Source organism: Lontra canadensis, unplaced genomic scaffold (assembly GCF_010015895.1).
Source record: "Lontra canadensis isolate GAN:19392208 unplaced genomic scaffold, GSC_riverotter_1.0 scaffold92, whole genome shotgun sequence".
Taxonomy (NCBI): Eukaryota; Metazoa; Chordata; class Mammalia; order Carnivora; family Mustelidae; genus Lontra; species Lontra canadensis.
In genome coordinates this window covers 7,191,432-7,211,595 of record NW_022631086.1, presented here as the reverse complement: position 1 = coordinate 7,211,595, position 20,164 = coordinate 7,191,432, and the positions used below count along the sequence as shown (strand labels likewise).

Genomic DNA, 20,164 nt, shown 5'->3' with positions numbered 1-20,164 from the left:
CAGAAAGCCAAAGACGAATCCCTCCTCGCAATAAGCCTGGGTATGGCCTTGGCAGGTAGGCAGAGGAGGGAAGGAAATGGCCTTCATTCACGGACTCAATGAAGCCTGGGAGAGGTCACTGCAGAGGGATGGGAATGGATAACGACTGGGTGTAGGACCCCCATTGGAAGGCAAATGCACACAGGGCTGAGTGTGGGTCTGGGGTCCCATGCGGCCTTCTGTACCTTTCAGCCCTGAGCGGATGACAGTAGGAGACAAGTCATCGTAGTTGTTCATTAAGCTGATGTCCCCCGAGGTGAAGCTGACGGTGAGCAGTGGCTTGATGTTCTGCACCGGGATGGGATACGCTGCTGGTCCATCTGCCGGGACAAAAGTGCCGAGTGAAGAGGCGGCAGGCGAACAGGACCCCCATCTGGGCGCGGCTGCAGTCCTGCACACGGCCTGCCACTGAAAATGGGATTCTGGGCCAGGCGGTCACCGAAGACGGCCGTGTTCTATACCACTCAGAACCTACACAAGACCATCAGAGGGCCGCTTGCCAGAGAAGTCTGGAATGAGAAGAAGGATGGCGACAGCTAGCCCTGGACGCAGCAAGGGGGGTACCCTGGGCTCTGTTTTATGGTGGCGAGAATATGTGTGAAAAGATTATTAACTTGTGTGTTAATGTGTCATGTTTCTAATGATGTGTAAACATCAATTATTTTAATGTCATATAATGTGGAAGGATGGTCAAAGAGGAATGAAAATGATTTCTTAATTCTGGCCCAATGCATAAAGAAAAGTTGCTTTTCAACACCAATGCTCTTTCACTGAACATTTTAGGAAATGAGGAGACATAGCAGTCACTCTGAGTCCTTTATTCAGTTTTTATCACAACAGACCCCAAATGTGGAGAAAGGCCAGGGCTGGGTGTGGCTCATAAACAATTCTGCTACATCTGCAGTGCACAGCCAGTATAAAGAAAATACGGCCTTGGAAGTTCTAGGAGTACTCATGGATGTCAAGGAAATGCCGTGATGGGTCATGTTCTGGATTTTTCCACGTTATTTCAAAAGTAAAAGTCAATCCCTCCCACAAACCAGAATAAATCCGGGTCCCCGGAGGCCTCACACCCATGCTGGGTTCACCCCCCACAGCCATCCATCCAGAGTGGAAGGGCCTGATATCCCCAGGTTCATCCCCAACTCAGCCCCGCCTGTGGATGACCCTCAGTTGTTACCTTCCTTTGCTTCACTTTAAGATGCTGTAGGTACCCAACTCTATGCTCAAATTCCCTGGGCCACCAAGAAAAACTCTTCTTTAGGTGAAAGGCAAACCCCAGCCACTTCCAAACTGCCCCATGGCTCATGTTAGAGTAGCAGCCAGGGACTAAATTCTATTCTCGGACTTATTCTGAACCTGCTTCACAAACTTGGCCTCTGGATCTTGTTTCTTCCCATAATACATGGAACTGAGTAACCCTGCTTTCACTCTAGTGAAGTTCTGTTTTAAAAGTACGCTGAAAAGTATCCAATGTTGTAAGACACTGACTTTATTACTATGAGGCTGGAGAAATGATCAACATTTCCCCCAGGGTTACGGTCCTAGCAGGAAAGGGTATGATGGCTTCCCATATGGAAGTCCACTTTCTCCCCACCAAGGCCCGCCCACCCTGAAACAGCACCCCCCATCTACAGTTTCTCTCCTGTACAAACATCGTCTTCTCCCTACACGAATGACTGAACAAGCACGTGTCTGTCTCTGGAAAGTATCACGTACTGGGTCACATCAGGGACAGAAGACAAAATGGGAGCACTCCAAGTACCAATGGAGGCAGATGCTGTTGGGGGACAAAATTAAAGCATAGTCTCGAGACCAGCCCTTCACAGGATGAATATGCCCATGGTCACAGGAAAGGGGGAGAAAATGTCCCGGCCATCACGGGCACTCAGTGAGCAGCGTGGACGCGGCTGTCCAGGCTGAGGGCGGAAGTCCTGAAGCAGTCTGGCCACGTCTAGTCTGCCACAATTCATAATTTATTTTCCCTTAAAAAAAGAGGGGCGGAGTCCTGGGGAAGAGCCAAAGCCACGAGTAGGCCAGTGCTGAATGCTACTGTAGATGATGGCCAGCCTGGACGCTAACGGCTTCTTCTGCTTTTGTGTGGATGTGTGTGTTGGGGGGGGGGTAGCTCTTACATATTTGAGGGATAGAAGACACTGCAAAGGCAAAGGAGGCTGGATTCTGAAATTACCCCAAAAGCCTGAAACCTTCCCTGCCACTCCAGATAAAAAAATGGATGCCAATGGGTCCGGTCTAACCCCACTGTGAGGCTTATGGGGGGAAGACAAGTTCTTCCAAGCTGAGAAAAGAAGTTTTCCCCCAAAATAAAGAAGACGGGGCACGGACAGCAGCCCAGCGTCCTGGGCTGCATCCCGGCAGAACTAATCCTTCCTTGCACAGCTGAAGCTGTGGGCTTTAAGGACACTGGGACGTGGGACACCACAGATGAAGCTGCAGTAACAGCAGAGCGGTTCTCATCCCAGCAATCCGGCGTCCTGCTGAGCAGGGAAGCCGCACAACACCCTAGGGACAGGGGCAGGGTCACGGCACGTCTAGTGAAACCTAAGCCCATGAAGTCTCCTCAGCCTGCACAGAGACTCCGGGAAAAGGGAAGGCAGAGGGGAGGCCGCCGAGTCAAGTCCCAGATGTTCCGCCACCTGCGCCGCGTGTCCCCAGAGCCCTTCCCAGAGGTGAGGGTGCTGTGCGTGCGCTCTCCTGCCCCGGCCCCCGCCGGCTACCTTGGGGCGGGGAGTAGTCGTCCGAGTCGGTGTCGCTCTCGCTGCTGTCCTCCACCAGGAAGGCGGGGTAGTTCCAGGACATGCTGAGGATGCCGTCGGACTCGTGCAGGAGGACGTGGGCCAGCATCCTGCCGTGGCAGTCCATGACGATCACCTGCCCGTCAGCCGTGCCGAACAGCACCTGCAAGCAAGGACCGGCACCCCTGACGGACGCGCAGATGGGCTGCGGTCCTGGCAAACCTCGTCACCCCAACTTGTTCAGAAGGACAAAATGTATTTAGGACTGAGAAAACAGAGCAGTTCACCAGAAACTTAGCTGGTTATTATTGCAAGAATTTTAGTCCTCTAGCACTGAAATGTGACTGATGGCAAAAGAAACACATCTGTCATACTGTGGGGACATGTACAAACAATACCAGCAAAATCACTGCCTCACTTCTTGTGGGTTATTTTTGTTTGCATGCTTGGGTTTTCTGGTTGGAGAACAAGGGTTAAGAAGCTGATATTTTTCTTGAAAAAAAAAAAAAAAAGCAGCAGCAAAGGTTCAGAAAGGATTTCACAAATTTAGAAGAAACACTTCAGCTTTCAGTCTGACAAAAGAGAAAATATATTTGGTTATATAAGCAGCTTATCTAACCACACTTGGAAAGAAGATACTCCTGAAATTGTTTGTCTAATGTTCTATTTAACTAAGAATAACATCGGTATTAATGTATTAATTAGTAATTAATGTTATAATGTACTAACAGTATTAACACAGTCACTGAGTGTTCGCTTCATGCTAAGCACTACGCTAAGAGCTTTACCTCGTGTATTGTCAAAACAGTCCTGGGAGTTAAGTTCCAGCACTGTCGATATGGATCTCAGCTAGGCTGACACCTCAGTGTGCGGAGCGCTGCCGCCCAGAATTCCCCTCACTTCACCTGGCCCTAGAGCACATGCTCAGGAACGTTCCATGGCCAGAGTTAAAGCAGAGGCAGGGCCAAGAAAGGGTTACCCCCAGCCCCCAGACCCCCATCAGGGCAGCAGAGGAGCACCTCACAGCTTCTAGAACCCTGACAGTTGTGTCCTCTTGCTGGTTCCTACACGGATGACACTAAGGGGATGAACCAAGGGGAACCTCAGCAACATGGCAAGCAGGATCTTGTAGAGAACATAGCATGTTCTCTTGTGCTTTGGGGGGTGGGCTCTGTAGCTTCTGTACCTGTTGGCATTTAAACGTTACATCTTTTGTGTTTCCTGAGATCTGTGCATCTGTCAGCAATGACTGTCAAAAAGGCATGCAAATCCTCTCCATTCTACAGACACAGAAACAGCCTGAGCAGTCAGGGCAGCTGACAAGGCCATTAAGCAGGCTATCCTACTGCAAAGACCAGGATTTACACGCAGGGAAAGTAACTTAGGGCTTGTTAGGTCCCTGCCTCTTTTTGCTGTTAACATTTTGTCATTAAGCTCTTTGGGGGCAAAGACTGTCCACGGCTGTCCCTCTGGTACCTAACAGCTTTGGACACAGAGACCACTTAACAGTACTTCTTGTTAAATGAAGTAAAGTCAGTGACCATCAAAAGGCATTTTTAGGACACAAATCCTGATGATTAAGACAGATCAACTGCAAGGGAAGTTCTATTTAAGTAGTAAAAAGCTCATAGAATTTACCGAACTGTTTATTCTAGAATACACTGTCCATCAAATATTTCTTTAAACAGGTCTACATTTCAATGACTGAAAACTAAAAAAACAAGGCTAAATCAGTTTTCTGCAGAGGCAGTGAGGAATCTGTTACTACACTAGTCTTAAAGAAGAAACACACAAACCCCAAACTACTAGGAACACAATGGAACCTTTTACAAGACGGTGAATCTTTGGCTGCCAGTGGAGAAAGGAAGCACCGGCCAGCATGTCACAGAGACCTCCCAAGGCACCGACACAGAGGGACGGGACACCGGGGCTGGGGGTCTGGCGTGCTAAAGCAGGAGGCGGCGCTGAATGAGCTCACCAGGAGGTTTTCACCCGGGATAAAGACGGGCCAGGACTTCTCGTAACTTCAACCGAAATGTACAATGTATATATTTCTTTTTTTTTTTTTTTAAAGATATTATTTACTTATTTGAGAGGTGGCAGGGCGGGGAGAAGCACTCCCGGCTGAATAGGGAGCCCAATGTGGGACTCAATCCCAGGACCCTGAGATCATGACCTGAGCCAAAGGCCGACGCTTCACTGACTGAAGCCCCGAGGTGCCCCTAATTTATACATTTCAGAAGGAAAAGACACGTGGCAGCCTCGCTCTAAGGCCAGTGTCACGCGTGATGTCCCCAGGAAGCAGGCTGTTTCTGTCCCTCTTTCCACATTCTCCCTCATTGCTCAGCTGTGTTTTGAAGAGCGGCCACGTACCTTGGTGCTGGGTGAAAGGGTTATTTTATCATTTACGATAGCCGTTTCCTATAAAGACAGCGCATGAGCAGGCCACGGCCGACAGTTACTCTTCACAAGTACTCTGGATTGATGGTATGTTATCAATCCCAAACCACTTCCAACCCCTCCTGCTACAGGGCCACATTACTCTACAGTCTTCCACCGGTGCAATCCCCACCGTTCTCGTACTTCACTGTGCCATCATTTGATTTCTGTCTGACTTCTATGCTAGCCTATAACCTTTTTGGGACATGGCCTATGTGTGCTCTGCTCACTACTACATCCCCAGGGCCTGTCCCGGTAGATGACAAGTGGCAGTAAATATTTGTGAAGGGAGGGAAGAATTGCTTCTGTATGGAACTATCTGTTGAGTAACGCTCACATTTTTCCATTTTAGAGAAGAACAGATACCAGACAATAGAACAGACAGTTAATTTCTGAGTAAAGGATGGGTGATTTAGTGAGGCATCAGTGTTCAACATTACACGAAAGCCAGCCCCCAAATTCTCCACCATGAAGCAATCCCAGCTACAGCTCTCCTGGGAAGATAATGCATTATTAAGATCAGGAGGAAGGGGCAAAGCAGCATCAGCAGTCTAGTTGTCAAGCAATGATGGAGGAAGTTAACTCTGTTTGGGAACAAGTACGTCACAGATAACTGAAGAACACTGATACGACATGAAATCAGATTTTAAAAAATCTCCTCTGTTTCAAGTTCTTTTCCTGCCTAATCACTTCCAATGAGACAAAGCCTATGCGCGCAAAGGACTTTAAGAGAACAAGAAAGAAAAGTCTAATAATAATGATACATAAATAGGCACATGCATCAATCTCTGCTTCTACTCCCGCATTCTGGAGCTCCCGAAGGGCTGGTGCCGGCTCCTCCTTCCCAGCTCTGTCTCTTCTAAGCTTGGCCCTCGGCTGTCTTCCCTCTCTAGATCACAGTTGTGTCCATGGCCTCAAAGGCCCAGTCAGGGCTGACTCCCTGCTCAGATCTCTTCCTTACGCTCCAGACTCCCACATCGGATATTTCTTACCTGCCACCTACCCCTGGATGCGCCAAAGGCCCTTCAGAACCAACATGTTCCCAGATGAAACGCAGGACTTTATCCTTTCCCCAGCAACACCGCCCGCCCCCCTCCCTGCCCACACACAGAACCAGGTCTTCTTACAGCAAAGCAAAACTGTGACTTGTGTTTTATCTCCAATATCCAGTACGGTGTCTGGTACAGAAAGAGGCTCAGACATCATGCATGAAGGCTTTGGGGACCCACTACACAGAATTATTCTCACTTTTTTGGGGGGGGGATTATTCTCACTTTAACCTGAGCTCCTCACTACTCTCAACTTTGCTGTGTTTTCACACGCCTATCTTTCCCATTAATCCGCGAGCTTCTCAAGGGCAGGCCTGCACCCCAAGTTGTCACATGCTGCCTGTCACAAGCAGATCCTTAGGGACTCCTAGTAAATGTATTTGTGCCCAAACTTCAGCCTTTGCCCTAAGTCTTCCTGCAAATGAAGCAAAAGCTTCTTTCTTTTTTAAACTATAAACCAATGCCCACATCCTCCTATAAAACTGGCCTCCAAAATACTTCCAATAATGGATGAAGTAAATTTCTGTCTCCTATTTTTCCTGCTGTCTTCTCTATTGGATTGCAGGCTTCACATGGGGCTGGGACAACACGCCCTCTGTCCTGCGTACACCGAGAACCAAACAGGCTGGTGGAAAGCTGCGGGCCCTCAGGCCACCCATTCAATGGCTGTCCCTCATTGCAGGCAGTGTTCAGTATCAGTGTACTCCATTCTAAACGATTTTTAGATGTAATTATTTAAAAATTTAACAGAATTAATACGAGTAATTTAAAATGAGCCAAACCATGAGCCAAAGGTGGTATAGGAAGAAAATGTAAAATCATTCAGAACATTTACGTTTGGAACCAGTGATAGTATCTCATCAGTACTTTTATTTATGGAGACTGGTATTCATCTACATTTTTGAATACAGACCATATTGGGAAATTTCAACTATAAAAATACATGCTTCTATACACGTTCACCTCTTTTGTAGTAGAGTTTAACTAGCAGCCATGGGGACTAGTTCCAGAAGGAGCTAACCTTTTTGTCTATGTATTTTGCTTTTGTCTTTTCAGCTAGGGGAGCAGATAACAAAGTGATTATATGCTGCTCCTAGTAACCTCAGCCCCACTGCTGGCAAATGTCTAAACATGCCACAATGGAGAGAGGAACAAAGGGACATACCATGATGTCCCTTTGCTCTCTAGAAGGATCTTCTGTTCAGAGATGCCAATGAAGGAGAACTTTGTTTTTGAAAGAACTCTCTGATGGGAGTTTCAGAGCACTAGTTTTCAAATGCTTTAAGGCTAGATTTGAATATTTTGAAACTAAAGAAACACAGAGTCACTGAAATCAGACTGTTGTAAATGACAGAATTCATCAACCGGTTAACAGAGTATTTCCTGGTTTAAATAAAAAGGATGAAATGTAATTTCACAGTTGACTATAGCAATCATTTTTTTTTTTTAAAGGGGGAAGTGGGAGAGAGTTGGTGGGGAGGGGCAGAGAGAGAGGGAGAGTGAGAATCTTAAGCAGATTCTATGCCCAACACAGGGCTGGACACCAGGCTCGATCCCACAACCCTGAGCTCATGACCCAAGCCAGAATCAGGAGTGGGATGCTAAACCAACTGAGCCACCCAGGCACCCCAGTAATCATTTATAAAACACACTTATTCTGATAAACATGGGAAAGAAATCTCACCAAAAACATCTACAATGAAAAATGTGTATCTTGCGCTAGACATGTAATTTCGGTTATTTCATGGTTTCACTGCAGAGTAACACTTACAAACTACCTCATAAAGATGACACATTATGCTGTGTAAAGAGTTTCAGAGAAGGAAATACTCGGTCTCAGGGATCAACTTTAATGTTAAACAACTCCTGTTGCTAGAACATTCTTCCCCATTATCTTTCAGACTCCCTTTTTAAGTTTATTCACTCTTCTAAGATGCCCACACATGGTTTCTGGTGGTGGAGGGGAACAATCTGAGTGTAAGACTAATTAAAACACACATTTAACTAGGATATCTCCAGAAGGATACACAGTAACTGGAGAAGCCATTACCTCTGGGGAACAGAACTGGGTGGCCTGGGGATAGTAGAGGAAAGGGGATTTTCATCATATACCCTTTTGAACATTTATAACTTTCAACTATGTGAATATACTATTAAAATATATTTCTAAGGGACCCCTGGGTGGCTCAGTTGGTTAGGTGTCTGCCTTCAGCTCGGGTTATGAGCCCAGGGTCCTTGGGTTGAGCCCCGCATCGGGTTCCATGCTCAGCGGAAAGCCTGCTTCTCCCTCTGCCCCTCACCCCTCTTGTGCTCTCTCTTAAACAAATAAATAAAATCTTAAATATATATATATATGTATTTAAGTATGCACTGAATGAGGTAGAAGAAATGCTCCAGGAATACAGCTCTAAGCAGATCTTTAGAGTTGGTGCAAATGCCTAGTGCAGCACTCACCATCACACGGTCCTTGGGGGGTAAATATGTACCTTTAATTTGGGAAGGAGATGCTAAGTGACACAGCATCTGCTTAGCCTATTCCGTTAGACAGTCTGACTCTTGGGGGAAACATGCTTTCATTTGCGAAGGACTCAGTACTGGGAGTCAGCTGGCCAGGTATCTGGTTTTATTTTCATCCCAAACTACTTACGTAACTTTGAATTCATCATTTACCTCCCTGAATGCTGGTTTCCTCTGTCAGCTAAAAAAGTTTTATTAAATGGGCTCTCAGATCCTTTCCTGTTTTAAAATGCTCCAAGCTTAAAAAAAAAAAAAACTAAATATATTTCTCAGTACATGCAAACAGTAATTTCTTCCTGTGGCTACTAATAAACTTCTTCAACAGGAGAGCTAAGATGAAGTGACTTCCGAAATGACTCTGAGGAGAGTGTCTCTGGCTCACCCGTAGCTGCCTGGGGTACACGGTGACAGGAGCTGACCTAACAGCACCTGTGACTGGTGTCAAAGCTAAACAAAACCAGAAACTAAGGAGGTAAGAACAGATTTTAACCAGTAGGAACTACTGCCATAAGGAAGAGAGCCCAGCGTGAACTGAACTCAACTTCTATCAAGACAGGGGTGACGGCATTTTAAAGGAAGAAAGGGGGCCGGCAGGGGGTGCTGTTGAGCGGAGTCTGAAGCAGAAACAGAGAAGTGGAAGGAGGGGTTGGTTTGTCGGTGTGAATGGGCCACCGGGGCTCGCTACCCGGTGCTTCCTGAAGTTAGGGTCCTACGCACCCACAGAGTCTGGGTTATAGGGGCACTAGTGTCAGGTGCTATCTGGAACAAACAGGAGATTCTTTTTAACGGGGCTGGAGTTGTCATCCTTAGCGACATAGTTTGTGTTGACAGAAACTATGCTAGTGTTTGTTCAAGTCCCTTAAACTGTGTGTGTGTGTGCGTATGAAATAATTCGTGATGAGAATCCAGTTTCACAGGCCAAAGTTGAGGCCTAGTTAAGGAGAGGGCCCAGTAGGGCCTGCCTAGAATTTAATCAGGAGAACGTCACTGCTAGCGGCACACACATCACCTCTCCTCAACATGACACAAGGATATATTCAATGCCAAGGGTAGGGTTGTCAGGAGCCACAATGGATTTGTGGTTCAGGAGTGCTACAGGGAACCCTGGGAAGCTTAATTCTGAAGTTCAGCCATCTGAACAAACACTGGCATTCATACAGGGGCTCTGCATCAAACCAGAGACACCAACAGGCTATGGTATTAATAAGGGCTTATGAAGAAATTATAACAGTACATGAACAAGAAACTGACTTGAAAATAAATTTAGACCCTCAAATATATTACAGTGGTAAGAAAACTTAAAATGAGATGTATACCATTAACTTTTTAAGTTTACAATACAGTATTGTTAAGTACAGGCTCAATGTTACCCTGCAAACCTCTAGAACTTGATCACCTTGCGTAACTAAAACTTTATACCCACTGAACAGCAACTTCCTGTTTTCCCCTCCCCCGCCAGCCCTAGGCAACCATCATTCTATTCCTGCTTCTATGAGTCTGACTATTTTAGATACCTCATTTAAGTGAGGTCATGTGGTATTTGCCCTTCAGTGACTGGAATATTCATAATGACCTCAAGGTTTATCCAAGTATTATTCAGCCCTCCTTTTTAAGGATGAATAATATTCCATTGTATGTATATATGTGTATGTATGCATAGATGTGCCTGTGTGTGTGTCAAACACATTTTCTTTTTCTTTTTTTTTTTTTTTAAACACATTTTCTTTATCCTTTCATTCACTGATGGACATTTAGGCTGTTTCCCCATCTTGGCTACTCTTAATAATGCTGCAGTGAACATGGTTGTGCAAATACATCTCCAAGACCCTGATTTCAACTCTTTTGGAAAAATCCCAAAATAATTTTGGGAGTACTGCATCACATGGGTAGTTCAATTTTTCATTTTTTGAGGAACCTTCACACTGTCCTCCATATCTACAACATTTTACAACCCACCAACAGTATAAAGGGTTCCAATTTCTCTATATCCTAGCCAACATTTGTTTGTTATCTTTTAAAAGTCTCTTTTTTTTTTTTATAACAGCACTCTTAAGAGGTGTGAAATGATATCTGATTGTGGTTTTGACTTGCATTTTCCTGATGATTAGGGATTGTTAAGCATCTTTCATCTATTTATTTGGAGAAATTTCTATTCAAGTCCTTTGTCCATTCTTAATCTGGCTATTAAAAATTTATTTTTGCTACTTAATTGAAGGAGCTCTTTATGTATTTTGGATATTAACTGCTTATCACATACACAGTTTGCAAATATCTTTTCCTAATGTACAAGTTGCCTTTTCATTCACTAATTGTTTTCTGTACTGTGCAGAAGCTTTTCAGTTTGATGTAATCCCCTTGAATAATTTTGCTTTTGTTGTCCACGTTTTTGGTGTCATAACCAACAAATTATTGCCAACATCAATAACATGAAGTTTCCCAATGCTTTCTTCCAGGAGTTTTACAGTTTCAGATCTTGAGTTTAAATCTTTATCCATTCTGAGTAGAGTTTTGTATATGCTGTAAGACAAGGATCCATGCTGTAAGACAAGGATCCAATTTCATTCTTTTGCATATGAATAGTCATTCTAGAGCCATATGTTGACAAGACTATCATTTCCTTATTGTATATTCTTGGCAGCCTTGATGGAACAGTTGACAATATATGCATTGGTTCATCTCTGGGTTCTTTATTCTGTTCCACTGGTCTCTATGCTTGTATTTATGCCAATACCACACTGTTTTGTTCATGTAGGTCCATACTGTATTTTGAAATTGGGAAGTGTGATTACTCCAGCTTTGTTCTTCTCAAAACTCTTTTGGCTATTCCAGGTTCTTTTTGGTTCCTTTTGAATTTTAGGATTGCTTTTTCTATCTCTGTAAAAAATTCCACTGGGATTTTGATATGCATTGAATCTGTAGATCGCTTCATGTAGCATGGACATTTTAACAATATTAAGTCTTCAGTCCATGCACATGGTATGTTTCCCATTTATTTGTGCCTTCTTTAATTTCTTTCATTAGTGTTTAGTTTTTACTATACAAATCTTTCACCTCTTTGGTTAAATTTATTCATTTATTCTTCTAATGCTATTGCACATAGGGATTGTTTTCTTCATTTTACTTTCAGACAGTTCATTGCCAGTATATAAAAATGCAACTGATTTCTGTGTATTGATTTTGATCTTGCAACTTTATTGCATTTGTTTATTCTTTTTTTTTTAAGATGTTTATTTATTTTGACAGAGAGAAAGGCAGCAAGAGAGGGAACACAAGCAGGGAGAGTGGGAGAGGGAGAAGCAGGCTTCCTGCTGAGCAGGGAGCCCAATGTGGGGCTTGATCCCAGGACCCTGGGATCATGACCTGAGTCGAAGGCAGATGCTTGAGCAACCCAGGTGCCCATATTGAATTTGTTTATTCCAACGGGTTGTGTGTAGGTGTGTGTGTACTATTCAGGGTTTTCTATCTGTAAGATTGTATTATCTGTAAACAGTTTTACTTTTTCCTTTCCTATTTAAATGTCTTTTATTTCTTCTTCTTGCCCAATTGCTCTAAAATTCCTAGTACTATGTTGAATAGAGATGGAGAGAGTGGTCACCCTTGTCTTGTTCTTGATCCCAGAGCTAAAACTGGTATTAACTGTGGGACCTTCATATATGCCTTTATTATGTTGAAGTAGTTTCCTTCTATTCCTAGTTTGTTTAGGTTTTTTCTTTACACAAGGTGTTAAATTTTGTCAAATGTTTTTTTCTGCATCTTTGAGGGGGATCATATGATTCTTATCCTATGTTCTGTTAATATGGTATATCACATTAGTTGGTTTTCATATGTTGATCATCCTTGCCTACCAGGAATAAATCCCACTTGATTAGTGCATATGATCCTTTTAACTTGCTGCTTAATTCAGTTTACTAGTATTCTGTTGAGGATTTCTGCACCTACATTCATCAGGGATATTGGTCTATAATTTTCTTTTGGTGTCTTTGTCAAGCTTTGGTATCAGGGTAATGCTAGCCACTTAAAATAAGTTTGGAAGTGTTCCCTGCTCTTCAAGTTTTTGGAAGAGAGAGAGAAAAAATGGTGTTAATTCTTTAAATATTTGGCAGAATTCACCAATTAAGCCATCTGGTCCTGGCATTTTCTTTCTTGTGAGGTTTTTGATTACTGATTCAATCTTATTGCTAGTTAGAAGTCTGCTCAGATTTTCTATTTCTTCATGATTCAGTCTTGATAAGTTGTATGTTTCCAGGAATTTATACATCTCTTCTAGGTTATCCAATTTGTTGGCATGGAATTGTTCTTAGTAGTCTCTAATGATCCTTTTTATTTCTGTGACATTATTTGCAGCATCTCCTCTTTCTTTTTTCTTTTTTAAAGTTTTTATTTTTAAGGAATCTCTATACCCAATGTGTGGCTCGAACTTAAAACCCAGAGATCAAGAGTCATATATCCTACTGACTGACCCAGCCAAATCATTTCTGATTTTACTTGAGTCATCTATTTTTTTTTACTTAATTTTGTCAATATTGTTGGTCTTTAAAAAAAGAAATCAACTCTTAGTTTCATTTTTTTCTATTGCTTTTCTATTTTCCACTTCATTTTATCTTTGCTCTAAATCATAGTATCCCTTTCCTTCTGCTAACTTGGGCTAAGTTTGTTCTCCTTTTTCTAGTTCCTTGAGGTATAAAGTTAGATTGCTTGAGATCTTTCTTCTTTGTCAATATTTATTACTATAAACTATTTATTTTTATAAACTTCCCTCTTTGTACAACTTTTGCTACATCCTGCAAGTTCTGGCATGTTGTGTTTTCATTTTCATTAGTTTCAAGGTATTTTCTAATTTCCCTTTTGATTTCTTCATTGGCTCATTTGGTTGATCAAGGGTGTATTCTTAAATTTCCACTTATTTGTGAATTTTCCAGAATTACTTCTATTCATATCTAGTTTCATTCCGCTGTGACTGGAAAGGATACTTGATGCAATTTCAGTTTTCTTAAATTTGTTAAGACTCATTTTGTGATCCAACCCCTGAACTATCCTGGAGAATGTTTCTTGTGTTCTTCAGAAGAAAGTATATTCTGCTTCCATGGGGTGAAATGTTCTATGTAGATGTTAGGCCCACTTGGTTTATAGTGTTGTTAAAGTCCATTGCTTCTTTACAGATTTTGTCTGGATATACTATCTGGTACTACAAGTGGAATAGTGAAATCTCCTACCATTACTACGTATATTGCAGTTCATTTCTCCTTTCACAGTTCTATTAATGTTTGCTTTACGTATTTAGGGTTTTATGTATTTAGGTTTTCTGATTTGACATGCATATATATTTATAATTGTTCTATCTTGCAGGCAAACTGACCTTTTTTTCCATTATATAAGGTCTTTCTTTGTCCCTTGTGACAGTTTCTGACTTAAAGTCCATTTTGTCTAATATAAATACAGTCCCCTGCTCTCTTTTGGCTAACATTTGCATGGAGTTATCTTTTTCCATCCTTTTACTTTTAGCATACATCTGACCTTAAATCTAAAGAGCATCCTGTAGGCAACATAGGGTTGGACCCTGTTTTTTTGTTAATCCATTCAACTACTCCATGTCCTTTTACTAGGGAGTTTAATCCATTTACATTTAAAGTAATTATTGATAGGAAAGAATTTATTATTGCCATCTTGTTAATTGTATTATGCCAGTCTTGTAGTTCTTTTGTCTTTATTTTCCTCTCTTGCTTACTCTGCACTGGATGAGGGGGAGGGACTACTGTGAGTACTGCCTCACTAATTCAAATCACTATCTTAGTTCTCAGTGGCCCCCATGCAACCTGCTAGCCCTCTGAGGTGGGTGAGACAGAAGCCAGTGCTTCAGCCATACCCAGAAAAAAATCACAATGTTAGACGTATGATTCAGTTATTTCCTTTTCTTCCTGGGGAGAAGCTGGGGGCTGGGGGTTTTCTCCCGATCATATTGCACTTTGCCAGGGGTAGTGATTATAGCAAGATGGTATTTTGAATTTTCCTACCAGCTTTGTCGTGGCTGGTTTCACACTCACCTTGGGGGTGCAGGAACCTTTCAACTAGTTTCTGGATTGGCTGGTGTGTTGTTAATTTGTTGTGTCTGTTTGGGTAAGGAGGGTCCAGGACTGCTATTCAAACCCCTTACTGATGTTGCTCCTGCCCAACATACTCTTTCAGAAGACACACTTAATAATCCATTTATATGAATAATTGTTTCCCATCTTTCACTTTTTTTTTTTTTTTAAGATTTTATTTATTTGTCGGAGAGAGAGTGCACAAGCAGGGAGAATGGCAGGCAAAGGGAGAAGCAGGCTCCCTGCTAAGCAGGGAGCCCAATGCTGGACTTGATCTCAGGACCCCAGGATCTTGACCTGAGCTGAAGTCAGACACTTTACCGACTGAGCTACCCAGACATCCCTCCATCTTTCATTCTTAAACTAAACTGTTCAATGTAAATTTCAAGAAAGATTTTATTTAATGTATTTTATAATTTATCTATACTGAGTATTCTGTATAGTGATTCATCAATGATCCAAGTCTAGAGATAATAAAGAACAATTTAATTTTTAAACAGCTTAATTACCATTGTCAGTCAAATAAAACAGCATTGACAAAAAAAAGTATAAACATAGTATCTGCACCTGTTTTTGCTAAAGAAATCTATTTTCTCCTATGAAGAGCTCAACAGAACTTCCAGAATAAGAAAAAAGAAACATCTAAAAAAAACTAAACAGTGTCAACAGTGAGTTGGATTAAGATAGCCACAAAGGGTGGGAGGCTATCTCCTGACTTCTCTTCCTAAGTATGTTTCTATTATTTTCTTTGTTGTTCACATCCTCCCTGCCTATTTTGGCAAAAACCATTCCTATATATGTTCCGTTTAGGGCTTAAAATAAAATGGGCTTCCCTTTTGCAGTATACACACTACCAAAAAGTCATGAGAAAATCTAATGAGTAAGTAAGGAAGAAAATCACTCTTTCCAACGGTTTCAACTAAATCTGATTTCAAAGTTGTTCCCACAAACTGCTAGATAGGAGCTCTATTCCACAGGTCCTTTAACCTACTTACAGTTCATTCATGACTGTGGGTCTTCAGCACTGGAATGGCTCACTGAGGGGTCATTCTAGTGAGTTGGTGGATATTAAATATGATGAATAATTTGAGTATAAAAGAGCTTATGTGAGAAAGCTCTGCACATTTCTTTTTTGTTGTGTTGTGTTGAGCACAATAGCTTTCAAGTCTTTCCAGTGAAGCTAAAACTGACACGGCACTTATAATTACTACATATTACTTATAATACTATATATTACTTATAATTACACTATACTATAAATAATATATAATATATGATATACTACATATAGTAATATATGTAAGATATATAGATATATAAAATATACAGTAATGCAATGTAATACTACTATATGTATAGTAATACTATATATTACTCAGAATTACTTATACTTACTACCTTAAAAGACCAGGTGGAAAACCAGGGGCAGTCGGTCAGAGGACTTACTCCAAACACCAGCACTTGATGAGCCAGCAAAGGTAAATATTTTCTCAAGTGAATAAAAAACTCCTTGGAAATAGTATATACTGTGATTCTTTTAAATTTGGTTTTGTTAGGTTTTATTCTATCAAAGAGTTGCTCTCATCTATTACATCATTACATGTTTGTCAAATATCAGCCATTTACTTTTTATTTTAAAAAAACTGTGGTGGCAACATCACTTTTTCAGTGGAGAAACAAAAATTTACATGACTTTGTAAAGTTTCCTTTGTAAGCTGTTTCCCGTGTTACAGTGCAAGATGAAGAAAAACTTCAGAACAAACACCCGTCTCCTCGGATGCAACAGATGTCCTCCTCTACAGCCAAGGCTAATCCAAGTACCAGACAAGTTATTTGCTTCAATCTGACAAGAACCTTCTTTGAAGTAAACAGGCGGTGTCAGCACAGCTCTACAGTTATGGAAGGAAATGCCACATTCCGAAGAGGTTTATAATGAAATAAGCCATGCTACTGGGGATTTACTTTACGTATAGCAAATTTAAACAAAGAATAAAAGGCTAAAAGGCAAATGTGGCAATTTGGGTTGGTTCCTTACTTATTTTTGTGGGTTCCTTATTTATTTTTGATGGATTATTTTGTGGGTTCCTTATCTATTTGTGATGTGCTACTAATTTTTTAATAATCAAAGTTTAAAAATTATCTAATTAAAAAACCCTCCAGAATTATTTATCACTTAGAATACTTCCAGAGAGTTAGCAAAACTCCTTCAGTTCTAGGCTGGTACTTCAATCATAACCTTATACTTAAAAAGCAAATGAATAATTACTTTTTATAACTGATTAATGTGTTCAAGCTTCAGATGTATATTAGTATAAGATAGTCTCTTTTTCAGCAATAGCTCTGAAAAGATGTGTAGAAACGATGTAAAGTTTTTAGTTTTTAAATTATTTGAACTAAGTAAATTAAAAAGCCTGCACTGGAATCTCCCTTCTAATGACCCTGCTCCACTAAACACTCAAGTCCTGACTTGACTCCACTCCAAACAGGAAATAAACATCCTATTTTTTGCAAGGTATGTACATAAAACCAGCTTTCCTTTCATAGATGCCGCAGAGCTGTGACAGGTACTTGCAGTGATTTTTCTCACTGCTGTCCCAGTCCCGGCCCCAGCAGGATTTAAAGGTGGCGTACAAACACTGCGGGACTCGGGGTCACTGATCACAGCAGCGGATGCCACATGTCAGCTCAGGAGGGACTACATTTTGTGAAAAACCTCCTTCCTGCTGCAGAGAAGAGCCTTGGGACCTACACTTTGAGCCCCAAAGCAAAAAGAGTACACCTTCCCTCTTCCTAGGTCAAAGAATACAGAAACAACAAAGCAGTAACACAGCAGAACAGAGGCTGGAGGAGAAGATGTCGCCCCACTTATACCTGTAGGTGCTAAATTGGAAAAACGGAAATTCTTACCTTGGGCTTGTTTAAGATGCACTGACCCAGACTTCTACTTAATTTGAAATCATGGTTTAAAGTGCCTCAGGAAGTATTAGGTCTATTTAATTACTTAAGACCTTTTTTTTTTTTTTAAGATTTATTTGAGAGCAAGCAAGCGAGCGGTAGCACGAGCCCGAGCTCGGGGAGGGGCAGAGGGACAGAACCTCCAGCAGACTGCCTGCCAAGTGTGGGGCCTGACGTGGGGCTCCATCTCATGACCTCGAGATCATGACCGGAACCAAAATGAAGAGTCGGATGCTTAGCTCGTTGTGCCACCCAGGTACCCCAAGACCTCCTTCTTTTAAAAAGAGTTTTAGTGTTTATAAACAAATATTACCTCTAGTCCTGGAAAACTAAGTCTGGACATTTAGCAAAAAAAAAATACTAGGTGAAGAATTCTCATTTCTCACCAAACAACCGCCTTTTTATTATTATTATTATTATTATTATTATTATTATTAAAGATTTTTATTTATTAATTCATTCGATAGAGAGAGAACACAAGCAGGCAGAGAGGCAGGCGGAGAGAGAGAGAGAGGAGGAAGCAGACCCCCTGCCAAGCAGAGAGCCCGATGCGGGACTCGATCCCAGGACCCTGAGATCATGACCTGAGCCAAAGGCAGAGGCTTTAACCCACTGAGCCACCCAGGCGCCCCCCAAACAACTGCCTTCTAAGCAAGGACAATTTCTACTGAACAGTCTTTTAAACATTTTTCTTTTTTAGATTTTATTTATTTGAGAAAAAGAGAGTATGAAAGAGAGAGCACAAGCAGGGGGAGTAGCAGAGGGAGAAAGAGAAGCAGGCTCCTCGCTGAGCAGGGTGCCAGAAGCCAGGCTCATCCCAGGACCCTGGAATTACAACCTGAGCCGAAGGTAGATGCTTAACCCACTGAGCCACCCAGGCACCTCCTGAATATCCTTTTAAATAGGGAAGATTCCTTTACGTGGATATTAAAATACAATCATAATTCCAAAAGTTCAGTTCACTTACATCTTAGAATCTACTACATAAGGTGTATAGGAGTACACCTGTATTTCATTAGGACTAAGAACACCTGCAGCAAATACTTAAAATATTCTAAGTATGTGACGAATATCTTTTTCCTAACAGAACATTCCAAAGGAGAAACTGCTGGTTCTTTATTGTAACTGAAGGTCAGGAATAGTACGTATCTGTTGAAATCATAGTTTTCCCTTATAGATTGTGCCTTCCTGATCTTCCTTGACTTATGATGGGGTTAGATGCCCATGAATCCATCATAAGTTGAAAATACCCTAAGCTGGAAATGCCTATGATACACTTAAGCTACTGACCATCACAGCTCAGCCCATGATGTTCTGCTCCTACAGCTGAGCAAAATCATCCAACACAAAGTTTAGTTTACAATGAAGTGTTGAATCTCTCCTGAAATTTATTCAATGCTGTACTGAAAGGGAAAACCAGACTGGTTGTCTGAGGCCAGAAGGATACTGGCTGCTTACCCCCGTGACTGCAGAGCGGACTGGGAGCCGCAGCTTCTGCCCAGCACCACGAGAGTGCCATGCTAGCTGGGGAGGAGATTCAAATTCAAAATTCAAAATGTGAAGGATGGTTTCTACTAAATTCATTCCGCCTTTGCACCAGCATAATGTCAAAGCATCACAAGTCAAGTCAAACCATTGTTAAGAGGGGGCCATCTACATAATGGGGGAAGAAAATGTATTTTTAAAAGTCTAGTTCTCTTTCCTTTACTGTATGAGATTGTGTTCTTGATATCTTTTCTAAGTTTATAATTGTCAGACAACATCTCTGCTGTGTAATTTCATCACGGCTTGCATCTCTCATCATCTGGGTAAACTCTGTGAAGTAATTATCAGTACTTCCAAAGCTGATGAACAACAAGCATTCGCCTTTATGATTTTTTAAAAAATACTGACTTGTGTCCTCATTAAAGGAAGTGAGGCTTAAAGTTTCCTTCTTGGGTAAATCCAGAATGTTCATCATGAATTTGTGTCACAGGCACACTGGATAAAGAGGAGAATTTCACAATTGTAACGTGAAAAAGTCTGTTGGCTCAGGATAAATAAAAATTGTCATTTCTATAGAATAAAGAACTGTTGGAGAGAGGTGAAGAGAGGACAGATATGACGCAGGAAGAACAGGTGAAAACAAGTCTTAGGGCAGGTGGTCTGTGAAGATGTCATCAATTCTATCCTGCTGTCCTCAGGCAGCACTGCAGGGGCACCGTGCCAAGAAACAGGAACATGTCATCTTGCAAAGGCTTTCATCCAAGGAGATCACGTGTATTTTCTTGGCAGGGTATCCTAATATCTAATAATTCTCACTGAGCTGGATTTTCTATACCATGGGTTA

At 41.8% G+C, this 20,164-nt stretch overlaps 1 protein-coding gene across 7 annotated transcripts in view; it reads right to left on the bottom strand.

The window, feature by feature from the left end:
* TULP4 (TUB like protein 4) overlaps positions 1–20,164 on the bottom strand; it is a 223,243-nt gene that overhangs the window by 35,335 nt on the left and 167,744 nt on the right. For all 7 annotated transcript variants that reach the window (XM_032836454.1, XM_032836460.1, XM_032836461.1 and 4 more), the window contains 2 exons: positions 2,778–2,958; positions 225–359 (listed from right to left, as the gene is read on the bottom strand). In XM_032836454.1, coding sequence (XP_032692345.1) covers positions 225–359; positions 2,778–2,958 — 316 coding nt within the window. The remainder of the gene's footprint in view (positions 1–224; positions 360–2,777; positions 2,959–20,164) is intronic.